At 36.3% G+C, this 19,943-nt stretch overlaps 1 protein-coding gene across 2 annotated transcripts in view; it reads right to left on the reverse strand.

The window, feature by feature from the left end:
• The window catches only part of PPM1E (protein phosphatase, Mg2+/Mn2+ dependent 1E), a 67,297-nt gene that overhangs the window by 27,767 nt on the left and 19,587 nt on the right, over positions 1-19,943 (reverse strand). Inside the window, exon 1 of one of the 2 annotated variants that reach the window (XM_069791026.1) lies at positions 3,281-3,351. The exons of the other annotated variant lie outside the window; for it this stretch is intronic. Coding sequence (XP_069647127.1) covers positions 3,281-3,336 — 56 coding nt within the window. The 5' untranslated portion in view covers positions 3,337-3,351. Of the gene's footprint in view, positions 1-3,280; positions 3,352-19,943 lie in introns of those variants that run through there. 2 annotated transcript variants of the gene reach the window in all.

The following is a 19,943-nucleotide window of genomic DNA, read 5'->3' on the forward strand; positions in this document are numbered from 1 at the left end:
CCATAACATAGAGAGAATATAGGAAGAATCCTGCTTCATCCATGCAGTCACAAATATTATTCTGAATTTTGTTCTAAAACGTACTGTAAAAAGCAGATGGAAAAACTGCAGGGGGTATGAAAGAGTAATCTAGGTCCAAATCTTTCCTGAAGTTACTGAGAATGAAAAGTTAGGGGCTTGATCTGGCATGAGCTGAAGAAGCTCAAAACTTCCAGAAATGCAAATTAAGCACCTTGCATAATTAAACTCCCTTTAGTATGAGCAAAAAGACCCCATCCAAAAACCTTTACAAATGTAAAACATTGTAGATTTTTATATATGCAGAAAAAAGGCATGTTCCACCCTACACTATCTTTAATGGTTAGACATAAATTCATTAGCTTTGTTTTTCTGTTTCAAAATTAAAAACCTAATTCAAATTAGATTAATAAACTGTAGCAAAATCAAACATGGTGGAATGCAAAGGCAGCAACACGATCTCCTCAGGGATCAGGGAAATTAAACAAGTATAATATGTTATAGCTTTGTTATAAAACAATAATGGACTGGTGACAAAAATCTCACCCTTTTATCACAACTCTGTGTTTTCTAATATTCAGCGTGTTCTTTTTGATCAGGGCTGGTTATATAATCACCAGCCATGCCACGTTTTTGCTGAAATCATGCATTTGATTTATAGATTTTTATTAGTACCAAAGACGGCAAGAAAATCAATTCATTCCCAAATAAAGTATAGCAAGGTTTGAGCTTTAGCACTGATGCACTCTCATATGGGCTAGATGGCAGTAAAACAAAACGCTTATGATGATAAAATAGAGACATAAGTTCAAGTAACCACAAAACAAAGAAAGGGAAAACAATGCACGCAAGAATGCAAATCCACCTCACTCTGCCGTTCAAAGCCAAGACAGACCACACTCTCTTACTGACAAGGACAGCCCATGACAGGAGGTCTGAAAAATCCAATAAGGAAAACCACTTCTGTCCCCTGTTTATAGCTATATATTAATTCTTGATATTTAGCATAGCTTGTCAAGAATAATGCAGTATTGCACAATTCTTCATGTGTCTCTTCTGCCTTTTAGCAATGAGTCACCATTATATTAGGAAAAAGTGCTGCTTAATTTAGACAACACAGAAGGGTAGATTACATATTTTCTAAAGATCCCTGATCCAGGGAGCTACATTTTTTTGTTTTCATTTATTTAATGTCTCATTTCTCTCATCTTCCCTTTGTTTTAAATATAAAACTATGAAAATGTCATTAATCTTCAGTAGGCAGCATCACAGGAAACAATCATAGTCCTGGACATGGGGGAAAAGGGTTTCTACATTTGATGGAGGACTTTATATCTCTGCTATGCTCCCTCTCCCGCAGGAATGACTTCAAGGACCAAAGGAGTATTCCTTCAGTATTCTTCCTCCTGCAAAACATATTGCCCTAATCTATCTAGCAAGAAGAAAAATGGATAAACTGCAAAAAAATATTAGCATTTATAGCCATTTCTTAAATACAGATCTACTCTTGTTAGAAAGAAAATGTCTGTTTTGATAGCAAACTTCATTTAGGCTGGAAAAGGAGGAGTGTATGGGCCCTTTTTAGTGCATGTGTTGAGTTTAATGTGATCCCAATTGAAAACAATAGTGAATCTTACTGATTTTAGCACCTCAGTCATCAAAGCTTTTCTCTGACGTTCAGTAGCAGTTACGAAAGGTTTGCAAGGAAGAGAACAATAATGTACAATAAGACATGTCTGAGTAACTCTTCAGGTTTAGATATCTGCAAAACCTTACCAAAAAAGAAAGACAGAAAAAAAATCAATAGAATGATTGAGATTAATTTGCATACTTGCTACTACAATAATTAAAGACATCTTTCTTACATTGTGAATGTCTTAGGCATTTCATTCATAAGGGAGATTGACATGCTGATATATTTTACTTCCAAGCTAGAAAGTATTTCTCTTTCATTGCAGCTACTCTGGAATTTATTAAAGGAAAATAATGAGAAAGACTGATAAGAGAAAGAAACAGTGAGTAACATTAAATCAGGACTGCCAATACTTCTGCATCCTATATCCACCAGAGCCTTCAGTAAGGGAGGAAGATGGTAGAAATAATCAGACATTTGCTCCTCTCTATCCTCTCCATTGATTATCTTTTCACTCTGCCACATCCCACCCCATAGCCCAGGCACCTGCAATGCAAACTGACTCCTCCAGTCAACACCTCTGCTTTGTGTCGCCCAAGTCTGATGAGCTGATGATTAACAGAGAAGACCTCCCAACATTTTTTTTGGACATCCTTCCAGGACAAACTATTTCCTCCAAAAGAGACTGTTGTGACGTGAAGGTGCAGAAAAAGACAAGAAATGTGAAATGGTCAGGAAATAGAGGAAATTAGAGAAAAAAATAGTCCAGGCTGAACTACAGGATGTTCCAATAACCAGTCTCTATATATTTCCTTCAGAGTTTCACTACTGGAAATAAAATACCTGTTGAAGTATCGTATTTTAAAGAATCTAAAGCAGCAACCAATTAAAAAAAAAAAAGACAAAAAGAAAAAAGAAAAAAGAAAACAAATTTTTCACTACATGTATTTAATATTATGTTGTTTCTTGATGAAACCCTTCGTAAGTGGGAGTACTCAGGAAGTCACTTAGATTTACATAAATTTGAGACAGAAAAATATTGTTAAACTAAGTCCATTGCACTGCATGTTTGGGATTGAGTCTTCCAGTGGAAGTTACATCAGCCTTCAGACAGACACAGTGCTCAGTCTCAGGCAAAATTCATAATTTAACTTCAGAATATGTTCTTAAAGCCAGTCTACTGCCCTCTCCTTTATACCATTAGCACAATATTTCAAGGTTGTTCATGCATAATATGTAAACTCTAAGTTATGACTTTACCTTGCTTTTAAACAAATAAAACATACATAAGTCCATTCTATCATTGTCACATAAATTTTAAATATGACTACACTCCATTTCTGATAACCTGATTTTTACCTCTCTTTTAAAGGGAACAGTAAACATATCACAGCAACACTCAGCAGTTGATATAATTCAATACAAAACTACAAAAAATTTAAAAAATGGATAGTGTAATTCATTTAAATTTCTGCTAGACTCAACTTGATATAGTGCATCATCATACAGTGGAATAGGTAATGAATACTTATGATTTTTTCCCATTATGGCCAGTAGATTCAAATATTAGTAACTCTTCTATAAGAAACTTCATTTGCTAAAGACCTAGGTGAAGCCTAAGCCACTCACCAGAAGATACCAGGATTCTCAGCTTGGCAAACGCAGAAGAGTTTTAGAAGGATCATCCATTTGCTTATTTGGCACAAAACACCCAATACTCCACAAGCAAGTTCTGTGCGTAAGAGATCCAGGATAGAGATAGCAAGGAGCACGCCCAACAAAGCTTGTTGAAAAGAGTTTACTAAAAGGACAGATAGAAACTGCCAGAACAAAATTCAAACATGTACCACAATTTTCACATCAAGATTACTCCTTCACAAGGCATATTCTTTCAGCCATTCCTATATTTTTACTGGTTACAATTTAACTTCCCTTTCGCAGGGGGGGAAGACATTCAGATTTTAAGAGAAATATGTGAGATCAAAATATGAAGAATTTGGAGGCTGTAATAAAAAACAACAGATGGCTAAAGAGTGAATGCACGCCCCAGTTCACTTCTGGGCCCTTGGTACCATTCCTAAGGCAATGACGTCAGCAGAGCCCCTCCAGTGAATTACAGCCCTGCGAACACTCAAGGGTCACATATTATCCTACACGTGCTGAAGATGAGATGTCTTGCACGGGCAGTGGTTACACACCAGAAGAATACTCAAGCTGCAGCCATTCTGTACATACGTGCATACATCCTGTAATGCCTACTGGATTCAAGGATAATGTCTGTTTTCTGATTTTTTTCCCTCCAACCAGATAATAGCCAAACTACTTCAGCTGCAGTAAAGATCTTAGTTTTAAAAATACAAATGTTAGAGGGAAGCAATCAGAGAGCAATGAGAATGATCAAAAGTTTAGAAAATGTTACCCATGAATAAATGATGATGCATAAAGAAACACGGTAATTCACACATGAAACAATAAGGCAGATTAACACAGAAAACAACGTAACGTCTTCATGAGGAAGGGACAAACACTGTTGAAAAAATTAACACGAGAGATTCAGATCAGGCAGTAAGAAAAAACTTTCCACTGTAACTAAAATTACCAAGAACTGGAATAGCCTGCATAAGGAGGTTGCGGGATCTCCACTGCCAGAAATTTAGAGACGAGGTCAGAAAAGTACCTCTCAGGATATGGTTTAGATTTAGCTAGTTCTACCTTGAGGTAGAAAGATGGACTAAACGACCTCCTGAGCTGCTTTTCAGCCCTATTTTCTATGATTTTTCTATTCTATTAAAAAACATGTGAAATTTCCCTTAGCTCTTTTCCTTAAAAGGAAGGAGGGTAATTCAAGAGACACAGTATCTCCAGAGCATAGCCCTTATTAATTAACCTCATAACGTAACCTGCAGTAACATTGTGCAATGCTGTGTACCCCCTCCAGTGCCTGTCCTACATAAGAGTGTCTTCTGGCTACAGAATTTAGAGCTTGATCACAAAGATATCGGTGTGTCCTAACTCTCTCGGAAATCAATGGGAATTGAGGTAACCAATTAAGAATAGTAATCAGGCCCTTAGTCCAAAGCAATAGAAAGGCATGCTTTTAGAATCAGATTAGTTACTTAATCATTCAAAATAGGCACCGAATAATATATTGACTGCCTGTGAAAGAGGCATCTTTTTCTCAGGTCCAAAGCCTGCTCCATCTCACATTTCCATTTAACACCTAAGGAAAGAGAGGTCAACTCTCTATCAAAGCAAAATCTACCAGGCATCTACACTGGCAATAACATTTTATGGTTGTTCCTCAGTCAGGGTTGCTCATTTATGGCTGTAAAAAGATGCAAGACTGTGAAGAACTAGCTCTTTTACATCTGTTTGTAAAAAATTATTCTGTAATGATTTCAGTTCTTCTAAGCCTTCTCTGCCCTACTGGGGCTGGGAAGGGGGGGGTAGGGCATGGAGAAATTTAAAAAAAAAAAAAAAAAAAAAAAATCTTTTTCCTAGAGAAGCATCTCCCATGTAGACAGATCTCTAGGTACGTTATACTGGCAGTCTCTTGCTTGAGGAATACTATTTGCTTATCCACTGTTCTCATCCCAGCTGGTAATAATCAGAACTGAGAGACTTAATTACTGTACCTTTCAATAAGGCTTTAATTTTATTTTTGTTCTTTCTACTGCAAATGCCCATGAATCAGAGGGTCACTTTAAGCACAGAATTCAATTTAATTATACTCACAGGCATTTTTATCATTAAACAGGTCAACTTATTAAAAAAAAAAAAAATCTTGATTATGAATAATGGAAAGCCTGGCAGGCAATCCAGAAGAGTTTCACTCTGAAAGCTTTCACATCCATTTGTTTAGATTTGTTTACTAAGCACTGGGCAAGGCCCCACTGAAAGAACATGACAGCATTAACTGAAACTATATCTAATATTTAATTATAAGTGGATTTTAATGCTAACTTATTGACTGTTTTCATGGGAATATTTACCAGTATTTGTAAACTGGAGTATTATCTGCTAATAGAAGCAGGCAATGAGAAAACCAACAGAAAAAGGTCATTGACTGAGAATATGACTGTGTATTCCTGAAATGAATCTGGCAAAATCCTTCCCAAGTTACAGAATTCTTTCATACAACCAGGTCCATTCTTCAGATATGGTAGGATCCTTTTTCAGATAGGACACTGTTTTAATTACATGCCAGGGAGGATGTCTCTGATGGACTATCCTCATGTGAACTAGATCTAAAAAGGAAAATCCATGCTGTTCATGAAAGACTTGATATGCAAGGTAGAAGATAGTAAAAATTCTGGAGAAACAACATTTTGGATAGCAGAGAACAGAAGAGGTCTCCTGGAAAGCTATTTTCGTGCTTAACTATTATACCTCAGTACTTAGCTTGGGTCTTTTCAAGGCAATCCTTCTGCATATTTTTGCTCTATTCTATATGCAGCTATGCATAACATGATTTCTGTATGCTATTTATAAGGCTAAGTAGTCAAGTAATTATACATACTCTGTGTTTTATATATCCCCTTCCTTTATGCTCCCCATTTTCATGAATTTTTTGTTTTCTAATAGTTAAAAGCCCTAGGACTTATTTATTTATTTAACTGTATGGTCAACAGTAATTTGAAAACTAGCTGTTATTTTTAACCACTTGTTGTATGTGTTAAAAAGATTAATTCAGTTATTTTAAGCTAAAGTCTTAAAAAGGTAATTACACAAGGATGCAATGCAAGAAGTTAAAGTTTTTACTGTTTTCAATTACAAAAATTGTTTACTTTCATCTTTATGTCCTCATGACACAGAAAGGAAATCAAACTGCAGTGATAAAAAGCTATTACAAAGAATTACCTTAGAAGAGCCTGACTGCAAAGCCAGTTCTTCTCTGTATTTGAAGACCATATGGAAAACTTTTCTAGTTCATCTAGGATTACTTTACGATACTGATAATAGATAACCACAAACACAGAGATATCTAACATGGAAAAACTAGAAGCAATTTCTGTTCCTGGAAAAAGTTGCATTTTCCCGATTCATTAAGGTATCCAGATATAATAGAGTAGTAGCTCTCAGAATCCAGAAAGACAATGTAGCATTACCATGACCCTGAATTATCATGTTTCATTTTCAATTTCCTTTTCTACATAAAAGTAAACATCACACAGTTACAGCATTACAAAATTGTCAGAACTACAGACACTTAAGCAAAACCAGGACCATGTGGATTTTGTTTGACATAAATTGTTGCTTATCATCCAAGTAGTAGCTGATTTCAGAAGCTCATAGGTGTTTGGATTTTAGCAGAGCGCGCTGATGCAACATACTCTTTCTATAAATAAAAAAGTTTATTCAAACAAGGATATATCCAATCACAGAGATGTCCTTCTCAAATCAGTTGCTGATGTTACTTCCTTTGCAACTACTGTCTCACGTCCTCAGATGTCTCCTCTCACAGCTATATAACATTCCCCATCAGCTGATACGGTTACTATCCTGTCCAGACTGGAAAGAGCAGCAAATTTCCTTCTAACAGGTTCATCTACTGCTCTCTGGTGATCTATTTTTGCTCAGATGATTCAACTTAATATGTTCCTACAGTGTACAAGGCTGACCTAAGTTCTTTTAAGTTATGACCTAAGGAATAACATTACTTTTATTAGTCATAAAAATTTCCAAGACCAAGTTTCATATGGAAACAAACCTGAAGTCCAGTGAAAAAAACCTAGTAAAAATACACAAACTTGCTTCTGCAATGTAAGTTACACTGAAGCGGCACTAAAATACGCTTAATAGTCTCCTTATGTCTCATACTGCTTACATTAGTTTTCCAGGTATTAGATATTTGTTCATTCTATGTTTGGACACAATAGCAGGGATATTTCAAATTATAACTTAGAATTAAAAAAATAAGGCTCCTTATACTTCCCAGAAATTTAAAGATTGGAATTATTTAATCAGTCTAAGTGAGAATGAATTTGCAAACCATTTAAGAAATTACCTTTACTCCAACCAATGGATACCTTAGATTTATCTCTGAATTATTTTAGAACCACATTTTTATCAGCAAAATTGCTTTCAGGCAAATCAAGGTTCCTTTGAAAGTTCTGGAAGATAATATTACACTTTGCTATCCACTTCATAAATAAGGTCGTCACAAAGAAATTACACTGTGTATGAACAAAACAGAACACTACGTGGTTCTTATGCTACCTCCGCACTCTCCTTGCACGCTGCTCTCTATTTCTGCATCTGCTCCCATGCAACTCTTCTGTTCATGCATTGCTCCTTCTGCAACTCCATGTATTAGTTTCCCAAGTGACAGTGACTAGAATCCTAATCATGTCTTCTTTGTCACTCAGCACTTCCGAGGACAGTATTCCTGTCACCTCCATGCTAGTGAGCGAGCATACAAAGTAAAACAGCTTGGAGGCACGATACAAAGGCTGAACAGGATAAAGGAGCAGCAAAGCAAAGCAGAAATAATGGATGGCGATAACAGCAGTGTGGTGGTGACTGGAAAAGAAGGGCTTAACACACAACTCTCAATGCCAATGCTTCTAACTGTAGTCCCCCATGAACGTACAGAAATGTACTGCTACGTATTAAAAGTCTCAGTATCTGGACTGTCATTTCTTGTATTCAAGCGGAATTTCAAGTGATGGCTACTGAGCACAGCAGAAAATGCTCCCTGACCCAAAGAACCTACAATTTAAATATTTAAATTGTCAGTCAAAGGGAGAGGAAAAGAAGGGCAAGAGAAGGTAAGCATTAATTGCATGAAAAGAATAATAATTTGCCACTCAGGTTAGTTCCTCAGTTTGGGAGGTAGATTTCTATTTAAATATTGTTTATATCATTATGAAATTAGGACAGATAACAAAACACAAAGAAATGTGGAGCAAAAAAGGGAGACAGAGCAACTTTCAAACACAGAAGCCTAAAACATATCAAAATTATGCTAAAAATAAGAAGCATTCAGAATGATAAGCTTTTCTAATGAAATATTAGTCTTGCTGCCACATATGTCAATCCCCTAAAGTTAGGGAAAGAAACCATGGGGCCATACCCAGCATACAAATTGCAATCAATGCAAAAGCAGCTGTAAAACAAAGAATGAGCTGATTTGACATTTGCTAAAAACATCCATTAATCATAGGAGAAATATTTATGTTTTCAAGTCGGAATACTAGTCCTGAAAAACAAAATATCTGCATAAATTCCTCATCATATTTCCATACTTTCAGCCACAACACTACTGTTCCCATGAAAAATGTGATTATACAATTTCATGTGTGTGTGTTAACAATTAGTGACAGTATAACATAACAGACATCCCACATCAAGAGATATATAAAATGCTGTACAGGTAACATGAAACATATTTCAAGCTGACACTAGACCACTTATTAAAAAAAGTTAGATTGTGTTTTATATTATGCAAAAGCGGTAGATATAACCTGTAAGTTGGAATTAATGATATACTGCATAATTTCTTCCTATTAAATCTGTGTTTATTTAAAAAAGCAAATTAATTGGGGTGCTTTTGTTAATAGAAATTTTGAAAAAACAGACAATATCTAATCTTAAAGTTCTACTGAATTTCTGTTGCTATAACAACGTGTGAAAACCTTTCTCCTGTTGAGGACACCTGTAGCTATTTTTACATGCAACAGCTGGATTTGTCTGTCTGAATTTCACTCATAAGAAAAACTGTTTTATTTCCTGTCTTTAAATAAGCTTTTAATATAATGACAAATGTCAGAGTCCAACAGGCTCAATAGCTGAAAAATCTCTGGTATAAAACACACACACACTATATGGCAAAACTGTAAAATGAGCAACAATTTGATTAAAAGTGGCGAGAGTCTCACATTCCCCCCATGCACATGCCCCCCCTCCTCCCAAATTTGGCACTGGAACAACAAGGGCACAAGTCTTTAGAAATGAGATCTTTAATCTTAGGAGATACCACCTTCGTACTCTAAATTTGTCTAAAATTTACCAATAGAGGAGAGCACCAAGAAGCTGACTTGCAATTTCCTGTAGAACAAAGCATGTCAGGCAGCTGGAAACAACCAGCATTCAGCTGCAATGCCCAGATATACATAAAAATGTAACAGCTAACCATTCTCATCTTTCTCTACAAAAGTTTCTCATACAATAAAAACAGCAAATAAAACCAGTGATGAACATGGTCATTTCTCCAAAACAACATAAATAGCTGAGCTATCTCAGGACCTTGCAGAATTAGGCCATGTGCAATTTTGCCCGCAAATCATGGATATCTGTAAGACTGGAAGTAGAGATTAGGAGCTCAGACAACTAGGCAACACAAAAATTGACAGCTAGAGAAGACGATTTTATTTCAAAACTCCCCTTTATACTATGCAGCAATGTATTTAATATTATTGCACCATAGTTTAGAATATAATATCATTATAAGGAATTTCTGAAATGAATTGTTCATTCCCTGTGACAATTAGGAAAGAATGAATTATATCTTAACGCTTATTAGAAACCACTTCTCCCATAAATGGCACGGCTTTGCAGACCCTGGTGAAACCCATATCCCTACCTACATCAGGTAGGGGCAAGCTGCAGTAGTGCAAAGTCTTTCAGAGTATAAGGAGTCACAAAAGGCTATGTGGATTCCTGAAAAATTCTCTCCTGCCATTTCCAAAAAGACCTGTTACTTTGAACTGAAATCACAAACAAAAAATAGCAAACACACTCCACTGGGATGTTGGAAATATGCAATGCATACATTATACAAAGGCAATAACTGCATACATGCCTGGTGCACATGGATTAGAAGAAGAATATTTGCTTTATTTTTCAAACACAAAAGAGGAGGGCATGACATTTTGTGAACGGGGTCCTGTATCTTTTTTCTTTCAGTTCTGATTTTAGCTGTAAATACATAATTACTGTAAATGCATCCAACACCCACATCATTTCTAAAACAGCACAGAATTGTTCATATTGCATCTGCTGATCAATAATTACTAAAGTCATGCAGAGACAGGTAAATTGCCAGTGCTTTAGCCTAGGACATTTCATGTTCACACAGACGCCTACAGTTTAAGGCAACAGTTAGCAATACAAAAGGCAAAACCAGTCTTAATTTTTTCTTAATAATTTGCTTCCAGCTGATTGCCCAACACATTAAAATGTACTACTACATACTGAAAAAGCTTACCGAGTATGACTTGGACATCAAGAAGATTTACAGCTCAGTGGCAGACAATAGTTTTGTTGACACTTTCTAAGCTGAATTTATTGGAGAGCTTCCAGAAGAGAGAAGTATTCAACTACCTGATAAATATCAAAGAACATGCACAGTGTTGCTTTCTTCCCTGGGACAGGAATTCCATACTTTGAAGTGTGACCTTTCACGCAGACCTACTGGAGCCTGTATTTAAGTTGTATGCTGGAGAACTGGACGCAGTATTGCGCTTAAGAGTGATTTCCATGCTGCTTAATATACAGTGCATGAAGCAGCACAGAAAGTATAGACCAAATGGCCCGAGGCAGGAGTTTCTCCACAATTCTCTAAAAGAACAAAACAAAACAAAAGAAGATTAAGAGCAGAGATCTGAAACAATTGAAATCCAATGTCTTGAAATTGTACTGAGATAGCTACCAGGGCCTCCTGGCAGACAAGTAACTCTCTGAACTCTTGCAAGACTGATGAATATACCTAGATGCTTTGCTGTTGTTAGTAAGGAAATAAAGAAAAATAACATGGAGAATAACACTGTCTTGGAATGCAGCCAGGACAAAGCAGAGCACTTGTGCTCCAGGATTCATGATCCATGTGAAGGCTAATCTGAAGGGCCACTCATAAAGCTGGCGATTGCAGTGTACTACATTGATCTTCAAGATATGAGGCCAACATACGCAGCAAAGTATACAGAACTTAGAAGTGTGACACAATGGGCAACCTACTTGCACAAGATGGAAAGCAACATATTTGTTAGGATATGGCAAAAAACAAGTAGTTCAAGCAACTTAAAGAATTTGAGAATGACCTTGTGTTAATCAGGTTAGCATGCCCAAGGGAGTGGGAGGGAAATCTCCTTACTTAATAAGATCAGTCTTGATTTTAGAGATAATAGGGACATAATTACAAGTTGGCGAGGATGATGTGACCTCCAACCCGTCTTTTTAATCCTCATCTAGTGATACTTAATGAAGCTAGTGAAAGTGGAAAATAAAATGGAGTAAGGAATAATCATGAGTGCCAAAGTCCAGTGGAGAAGTCTTCAATAACAACTATGCCAAATTTTGTGGAACTGAAAGAAAGGAAACATTTTAACACCACGTGAAATAAGATCGGCATCCAGGGAAATCTTTCAACGCATCTTGTTAAACGAAAAGACTTCAATATACTTGCAGTTTAACAGCATGGTTTACAGCTTTGACACACAAAATGAGAACGAAGCGGACAGAAAACAAACTGGCCTTTCTCTGTAGTAACCTTCATAGGCAGCATGCATCTTCCCAAGTAACCTTCCAAAAACGACTAGCCTTTTCTGTCTACCACTTATATTTACTGTGGCTATTACAATGTTTTTTGGAAGTAAACTCAGCAATCAATCTTTAGAAACACAATAGCACTTGGTTTTTCCACAAAGGGATACATACATTTGTAACTTTGCAGGTGCTACCATCTGCTAGCGTATTAGAATTTGTACCCATAAAAATTTGTTGGTACAAAACTCTTTCAGCTACTATAAATACCTTCGGTTTAACATTCTGGTAATTTTATGAGGAATGCTTAAAAAATAAAAAGCAAGAGCTATGCACATACATCAGAAAAAATACGTCTTCCCAATTGGCTTTCCGACTGGTAAGTTTATGCTTATTAACTGCCTTTTTTTTGCTTATTAAAGATAGGGTACAAAACAGACACTATGGGAGAGAAGATAAACATTAATGCTGATTTGAACACCATAAAAAAATTAACTCAGAATTATATACTATCGACTACTCTGTGTTTCTAATGTTTGATATCAAAAGTGAGGGAATTGCAAAGAGAGTATTTCTGTCAACAGTGACTGACCTTAAATTAAGCCTCAACATGCTAGAAAACACTCTTGAATTTTCAGCAGGAACCCTGCTCATTTAAAGACTACCAGCATTCAAAATACATGAGTGACACCGATCCCCTATGTGCTGAAATCCTGAGAAGTTACCTTTAATAAACAGGATCAGTTCTTTACAATCAAAGTAATACCAAAACATTACTAATTGTCTTTACTACTGTTTTTCCAGATGAATTATTTAATATAAAAAAACAAGTAAAAAAAGTATAACCTAGTGACTTCAAGATGGTATTGCTCACTGTTCACAATTACTATATGATTCTCAAGCTGAAATCAAAAGTTGCTACATAAATTTAATGATATTTAACAAATCTAAGGTTTAAATAAATTTAAAGCAGAAAGGGCAATAGCAGATACGTTGGGGGGGGGAATAATCAATGAAAAGTCATGAAATTTCTCTGTGTTCTATCCTTCATGTCACAAATAATCTCTCTAAGAGATATATACACACACACAAAACTAAATTAATGCTTTCAAACTGACAAGCATGGTTAAAAATAATAAAATTAAGCCCTTTTAATCAGAAAGCACTGCCAAAAGGCGCATCAGCTGAAGCCTGCCACTGATACCAAGGCCTGGCCAATCGGACTGTTAAGAATATGACTTAACAAGCAGAGAGCGTTCTTAAGCCTACCATGTCTTTCCCAAGCCATCACCTCCTGTCAAAGCTCAGAGAGGTGCTGGCAAGCTCTTCTCAGTGCTCTTTGGCTGGAGACTGAGTTGCTATGATATATGTCTACAGAATAATAAGAAAAAAAACTGTGGAAAATGTGAAGATTGCAGGCATGTTCCCCGGAAAAAAACGTATTTGATTACAGCAAGTCAGAAGCAATCTTGACCTATGAATACCTTACTAAGAGAAAAGAGAACTGTTTTTCCCACTATCAGTTCCAATTTGTACTCATTTCGATATCAATCCAAAAAAAAAAAAGAGAGAAAAGAGGGGAAACAAAATGAGTATTTTGCTGAAAAAATACTAAGGCACTATAGAAAGAGTTTTTCTGTTGTTATGGAAACAGAGAAAGCACAAGCTAGGAAAAAGAAAAGTGAATAAAGCAATTTAAACTGCAAATATAAACATGTTCTTGCTTCCCGGAAAAAGTCCTTCCAAAGTATTTTGTTGCTGCTGTGGATCCAAGCAACTGAAAACTACAAATTCTTCCCCACAGAAACACAGATTAAAATTTGAAATCCACTGTAACAAAATAAGGAACAGGACAAGGAATAAAAAAAAACCAGGTGGAATTACCAAACTGGTATTTTCACACACACAAAGAACTAGTTTGCTGAAAATGCAATAACTTCAGACACTTGCTGTTTTAAGTAATCAACATAGTGGTGAAAAAGGACATGATTGTGCATTTATGTGGAGAAAAGTAGTATTTTGGTCCTTCCCCACATTTGTATTTGTACTTCATACATGTTGAGCACATAGCCAAAGAAATTAGTCCATTCTCTGAACGTAAATTACTTATTAAAAATCAGTTGTTTTATACAAAGCTACTCTGAACATGCAGAATGGAATGTAAAAATTTATATTATCTGTTAAGTCTATAGTCCTTTGCACATAAAAAAGTTAATTTAAAATATTTCCTGACACAGTCCTAAGTTACATCAATAAATAATGGTAAATAACTGTATACATATAACTGATTAGCAAAATTTGGCTTTGAAATTCTCATTCTGTCTTTAGGTAATGCTTAATGAAGTGGTACAAATTGGTTGTGCTAATAATATAATGGTTTTGTGAACCTGGATAATCTACATTCATCAGGTATCATGGAACTTTTCAATGAAAATGGGGCAAGTGTTCATGACAGATCCTTTACTGAGGAGCACAGGAAATTGACACTTTCTCTACAGAAGGACAGCAAGTGCATGTATTTTGCATTTAATTGAAAACACCTTTCCACCATGTCAGAAAGAAAAAAACAATTTTTTTACTTGTAACAATGATCACATGCTTATGTAAATTAACAATGAGAGACTATGATAGAGGGTTTGTCATCACTCCTAAGTATTTGAGAGGAAGATTGCAAGTGAATCCTCAGTGGTTTTAGCACTATGGGTTTTGGTCAAATATCCTGACTGTACCTATGGAACAATTATTCCTGCTGATGGAATAACGGGCAGGAAATCAACTGCACATCCAATAAGCACTTTTGTAAATAAGCTAATCTTTGAAAATAGCGTCTCTTCCTCACCAAAACAAAACACAAAAAAACCCCCAAGGGCAATAGACCGCAGAGTTCACATTATGGACCCAATGACTTCTAAATTCATTCTGGAAAGAAAACCATTTTTAGTGTAGCCATCTATCATTCACCCAGCTCAGTAGCTTTTTACTCCCTGCAGGGCAAAGTCTCTTCATCCTTGCTTCTGTCATTTTAAACTACAGAAGGGAACAAATTATGCACCTAAGACCACTGCTGGTTTTTTATTCTTTCTTAGACCAAATTTTTAAATCATTTTCTGACTGACAACTCTGAACTCAGGCATCTAACCTGTGCTGACAGTAACGGTATCCATTAAGAAAAAACACTAAACTCTTTGTGCATGTACACATGTACATGCATAAACAAAATCAAGCAATATTCACATAAATGTTACCATTGTAATTACAGAAAGCAACTGAACTGCACTAAATTACTAGGATTAACTTTGGTTTACTAATTCTATGCATTTGCACACACCTTTAGCTCCAAATACCTGTCAAACTCACTAATGTTGTTCACAGAGAAGTAAAACTTAGAAACACAGATCTTATCAGGATCTAATAGGACTTCTGGGGGAAAAAAAAAATCCAGGTAAAGGAAAATCCGTGGGATTTTTCAAAATTAAGCATATTACCTCATTTTGTGAGGATACCCACAGAAAGCCACCCTGTGCTTTTCCGATATTCTTTAGCAACACACATATGAACCCAAGTCTCCATCTATTTATGAACAAGAAAGTGACACAATAAAATATTGTCACATCTCTATTTGACCCACTGTATTTCAAGAAATACAGTTTAAAATTTTAACCTGCAGTGGAAGACCCTGTTGAACATCCTGGTAGCTGCCTGCTCGGGAGCTTTGCTGCCGGTTCTTAGCCAGGAAAAGGATAATTGCAACAAAGAACCCTGGGGGAAATGGTCACAGAACATGTATTTTCCTTTGGGTCAAGTGTGAGCAGGATTTAAGAAGCATCAACATGATATCCCTGCTGATATCCTATCTCTACTGCAGTTTTATCTTTGGTGCACAAAATCAGTTACAATCTCTGCCATAAAAGATACAATACAATGATTTATCCCTAATTAAGGATGAAGTACAGAAACAACATTTGATTGTTGTTTACCTTTCGACATCTGTTGGCCTCTTTCAAATACTGTGATTTCAAAAAAAGGAAGAAACCTCACTAATTGCTCTTAGAGCTGTGTGAAGAGTTCAGGCTTTCTGTTTCTGGGCTTTTGTAGGGAAGCGCTATGTTTCAGATGTAGTGTGTGTTGCTATGGTAATTATTATTTTACTGAATGATATACATTCAGAACTGATTTCATATTGTCAGACAGCAATTAAACAGATTAGACTGTGTATATGCACAATTCTGAAATATTTCCAATTTGTTTTAAGTTTTAGGGCATGTGAAAAGCACTGGTCTGACAGCCCTGGAAAATGAAATATTAATTCAAAGGGCCGCCCAGCTGTACAGGTTTCCTCTTACCTCCTCAGTGGTCTGTTCACAGGCCAGTGTATCTTAGGAGCAGAGATACTGCAAGACATTTTGGTGCCTGAAGTCAGACACTGTCTTTCTGGCTCCTCACAGCTACAGCCATCTCCTGCTCATTCTGCTGCAGACTTGAAATCTCTCTTTCCGGATGGCTGTAGCAGCAGCTACAGTAACTATCAGGAAGTGAACATGTTGGCTTCTATCTTCCATTATTACAGTACTCATCAGGAGTAAGTTTTCAGTTGCTAACCACTGAAAAAAACTACTAAGTGAAGATTAATGATTTTCCTCATCCTGCAGTCCCTTCTACCACCATGCAACCTCTGAGGACAGAATACCTCTCTGAAAGCAGGTAGGCATCCATATGGCACCAGCTGCAACCCTGCATCCTGGTTTTGTTACCAGGACACCTGTACAATAGAACCAAAGCATGAAGTTACTCACTCTTATTCACAAACCTATCATCCATCACTTTTATTCCAGATCCAACACATCTTTTAAACTGACAACAGCGTCCAGATTTATCTAGCTATCTTAAGTATCTAAGGGAAGTTATAGAAACACGAAAGCAGTTGAGGAAGAAAAGCACGAAGCAACACGATTTAATTTTCCTGAGAGATTCTAAGTATCTCAGAGTAACTAGAGAGACAATATTCCTACAATACAAAAATGATGCTAAAATTTGTGTAACCAAAACCACAAAACCCTTTGGAATTTTATTTGCTATGGTTTAGCTTGGCAAAGGGAGAAATCATAGCAGCAAGCATAGGAAATCAAGAAGGCCCAGGCTTGTGCTTAGCTTTATTACAGGCTTTCTTTGGTAAATCAATCGATTGCAGAATCCCATTTTTCCCCATGCTATGAAATAACTCAAGACAAAATTTAATACACATGAGTAGGGATAGTCAGGGACATAAATAATGAGTTTGAAAACTCATGGATGAAAAAACACTAGAAAAACGTACGGAATTGTCAGGAAGAAAAGTAGCTGTGCAGCTTCTGAACAAAGGACAATCATCTCTAAAAGAAGAGCAAATTCAGTGTCTGTCTCGATTCTATAGGCCCATGGCTGGATACATGCAAAACACAGACACAAATAGGCTAAACTTTTAAGCTTCACGGGGAGGACACCTGACAGACACAGAACAGTACGGGAAATTACAAGACGTTATTTAATTATCCATATATTTTCTTGGTCTTTCTCTCTATCAATTATTTTCATAGGTTGACATATTACAGTTTGTGAGAGCAAGTCAGTTAGGAGATCAGGAATGAGTCAGCAGTAGAAGGCTGATGGAAACATTAATCTTGAAGAAAGAGCTAAAGGATGAGAGGAAAACAGAACATCATTCAAGATCAGAGAAAATATAATGGGCACAGAGGGTCTGAAAGGTGAAGAGACTGATTCCCTGCTGCACAATGGAACATCAGACTGCAAGACGCTGTTAGAGCACAGGCCATAAACAAAGAGGGAACAAACTGACTAAAATAAGGTGGAGCCTTGAAAATTAAGATAAAAATAATTTTGATCCAAAAGGAGATCATAATTTACCCAAAGGAAGTCATATCATGGCAACATGACTGGAGCAATTGTATAGCATTTGCTGTTTCTCTTAGTGATAAGGAATCAACATAATCTAGTCATTTCACTAGTGGCATTTCAGACAGTTCACAAAGGATTTGGCATTCATTCAGGAAAGTCTTGACTTATCTTTTTGTCCCAGTTCCCAATCCTGTGAATAGTGGGGGTTTTGTATGTCATCAGCATATCAGTAAAATATCTATTTGGTTCACAATAGTACTCACTACCTAAAATCACTAAGGCAGGAAAGACTTTTTTATGTCTTTTGGATCAAGCTGTCATGTTTGCAAAATATACTTTGCTGGGTGTCCCTGACATGTGGTCAGAATAATTTGGTTTGTTTTCTTATATACAATCTTCTTTCAAGGAAAATTTACTATGTGAGAGCTATGGAGGAAAAAAGGATGCAAAATGAACCAGTATTCAGTTCCAAGGGAACTTATAGTACAAATTTAATTTTAATAGATATTGAAACTGTCTGCTAGGCTTAATATTCAGGCTAATTATGACTAAACCAAAATGGTGATACTTTCTCTTTCCTATGCATTTTAGAAAAATTGGTTTTGTCTGGAGAGAACAGGGAGATACCAACAAGGTTGTTCACATCCAGACTAGCAGCTGCCAAAGGAGCTTGAAAAAGGAACCCCAACTGTAATTTCTGCATCTGAAAAAACTGCAAATGGTTAACTAAAGGCAGGATTCCACAATATGAGTTTAGTAATGCTCATAATCCTCAGCTTTCCAAAAGGGCCACAAAATTAAAATTCAGTGGTGAAAGAACAGATCATTCTTTAAGACAACACTAGCAACTGAAGTATAAGTGAAATGGTAGTCATAACAATGTCCCTAACATTCTCCTTAAAATGGTTCTAACAATATCCTTCAGCCTTTGCCTAGTTAACTTGCAATTAGCACGTGTGAGGCTGAACTAAAAGTTATTTTAGGAGCCAACTGGAAAGGAGATTCAGCCTTTTTAAAATTGAATTGTTTTCTATGGTTTAAGACTGTTTCCATGGAGAGACCACAGCATATGAACATCTTTAGGCCAAGTGCTTTGCTGCAGGCTTATCTGAATGAAAGCACCACAGCAGGAAGGATAATTGAGGCCAGTTTAAAATTCATGGGCATTCTCCTATACTTAACACAGGAGCAATTTATTTTCATTATTTTGATCTGTTAAGCATTTTAAAAGTTAAACAGTGCTATATACACCTTCTCTTAAATGACATATCTTAATATAATATTTACTGAGGATAGAATATTGTTAGTTGCAACAATGTCATGCTATTGGGTGATGGTGACAAAGTGGCAGGCAAAATTATAGTCTAGATGAATGTAAAGGGATGCATATAGGGAAAAAATGTCCATCCTAAATTCACATACAAAATAGTGGGCTCTGAACTGACTGTTACCACTTGGGAGAAACATCTTGCAAGTTATAATAAATAGGTCTATTTAAAAGCCAGCTTACTCTTCACTAAAGGAAAATAAAGCAAATAGAATGGTACTAACTATTAGAAACAGGAACATTGTTATACTACTTTATAAATCCTGAGTTCTCGTGCAACTTGAATGCTATTTGTGATTCAGACCTCAGTCCAGGTTTCTCTCCTTACACCTCCCTCCCAGCGCATACATGTGCAGACAAAGAAGAAAAAGTACAGAAAAGGGTAACAAAAATGATGAAAGGGATGGAACAACTGCTTTTTGAGGAATAGTTAAGAGTTTATATTGTTTAAAAAAGTCACTTGAACGCACTTGTGAAAGAACAGCAATCTAGTGGATATGCTGTATGCTCTTGCATGCCCTTCACAAGGCAAATCCAAAATTCAACCTTTCCCCCAAAACATTTTACTAGGCAACATCCTTCTCCCTACAT

Source organism: Haliaeetus albicilla, chromosome 9, assembly GCF_947461875.1.
Source record: "Haliaeetus albicilla chromosome 9, bHalAlb1.1, whole genome shotgun sequence".
Classification (NCBI taxonomy): domain Eukaryota; kingdom Metazoa; phylum Chordata; class Aves; order Accipitriformes; family Accipitridae; genus Haliaeetus; species Haliaeetus albicilla.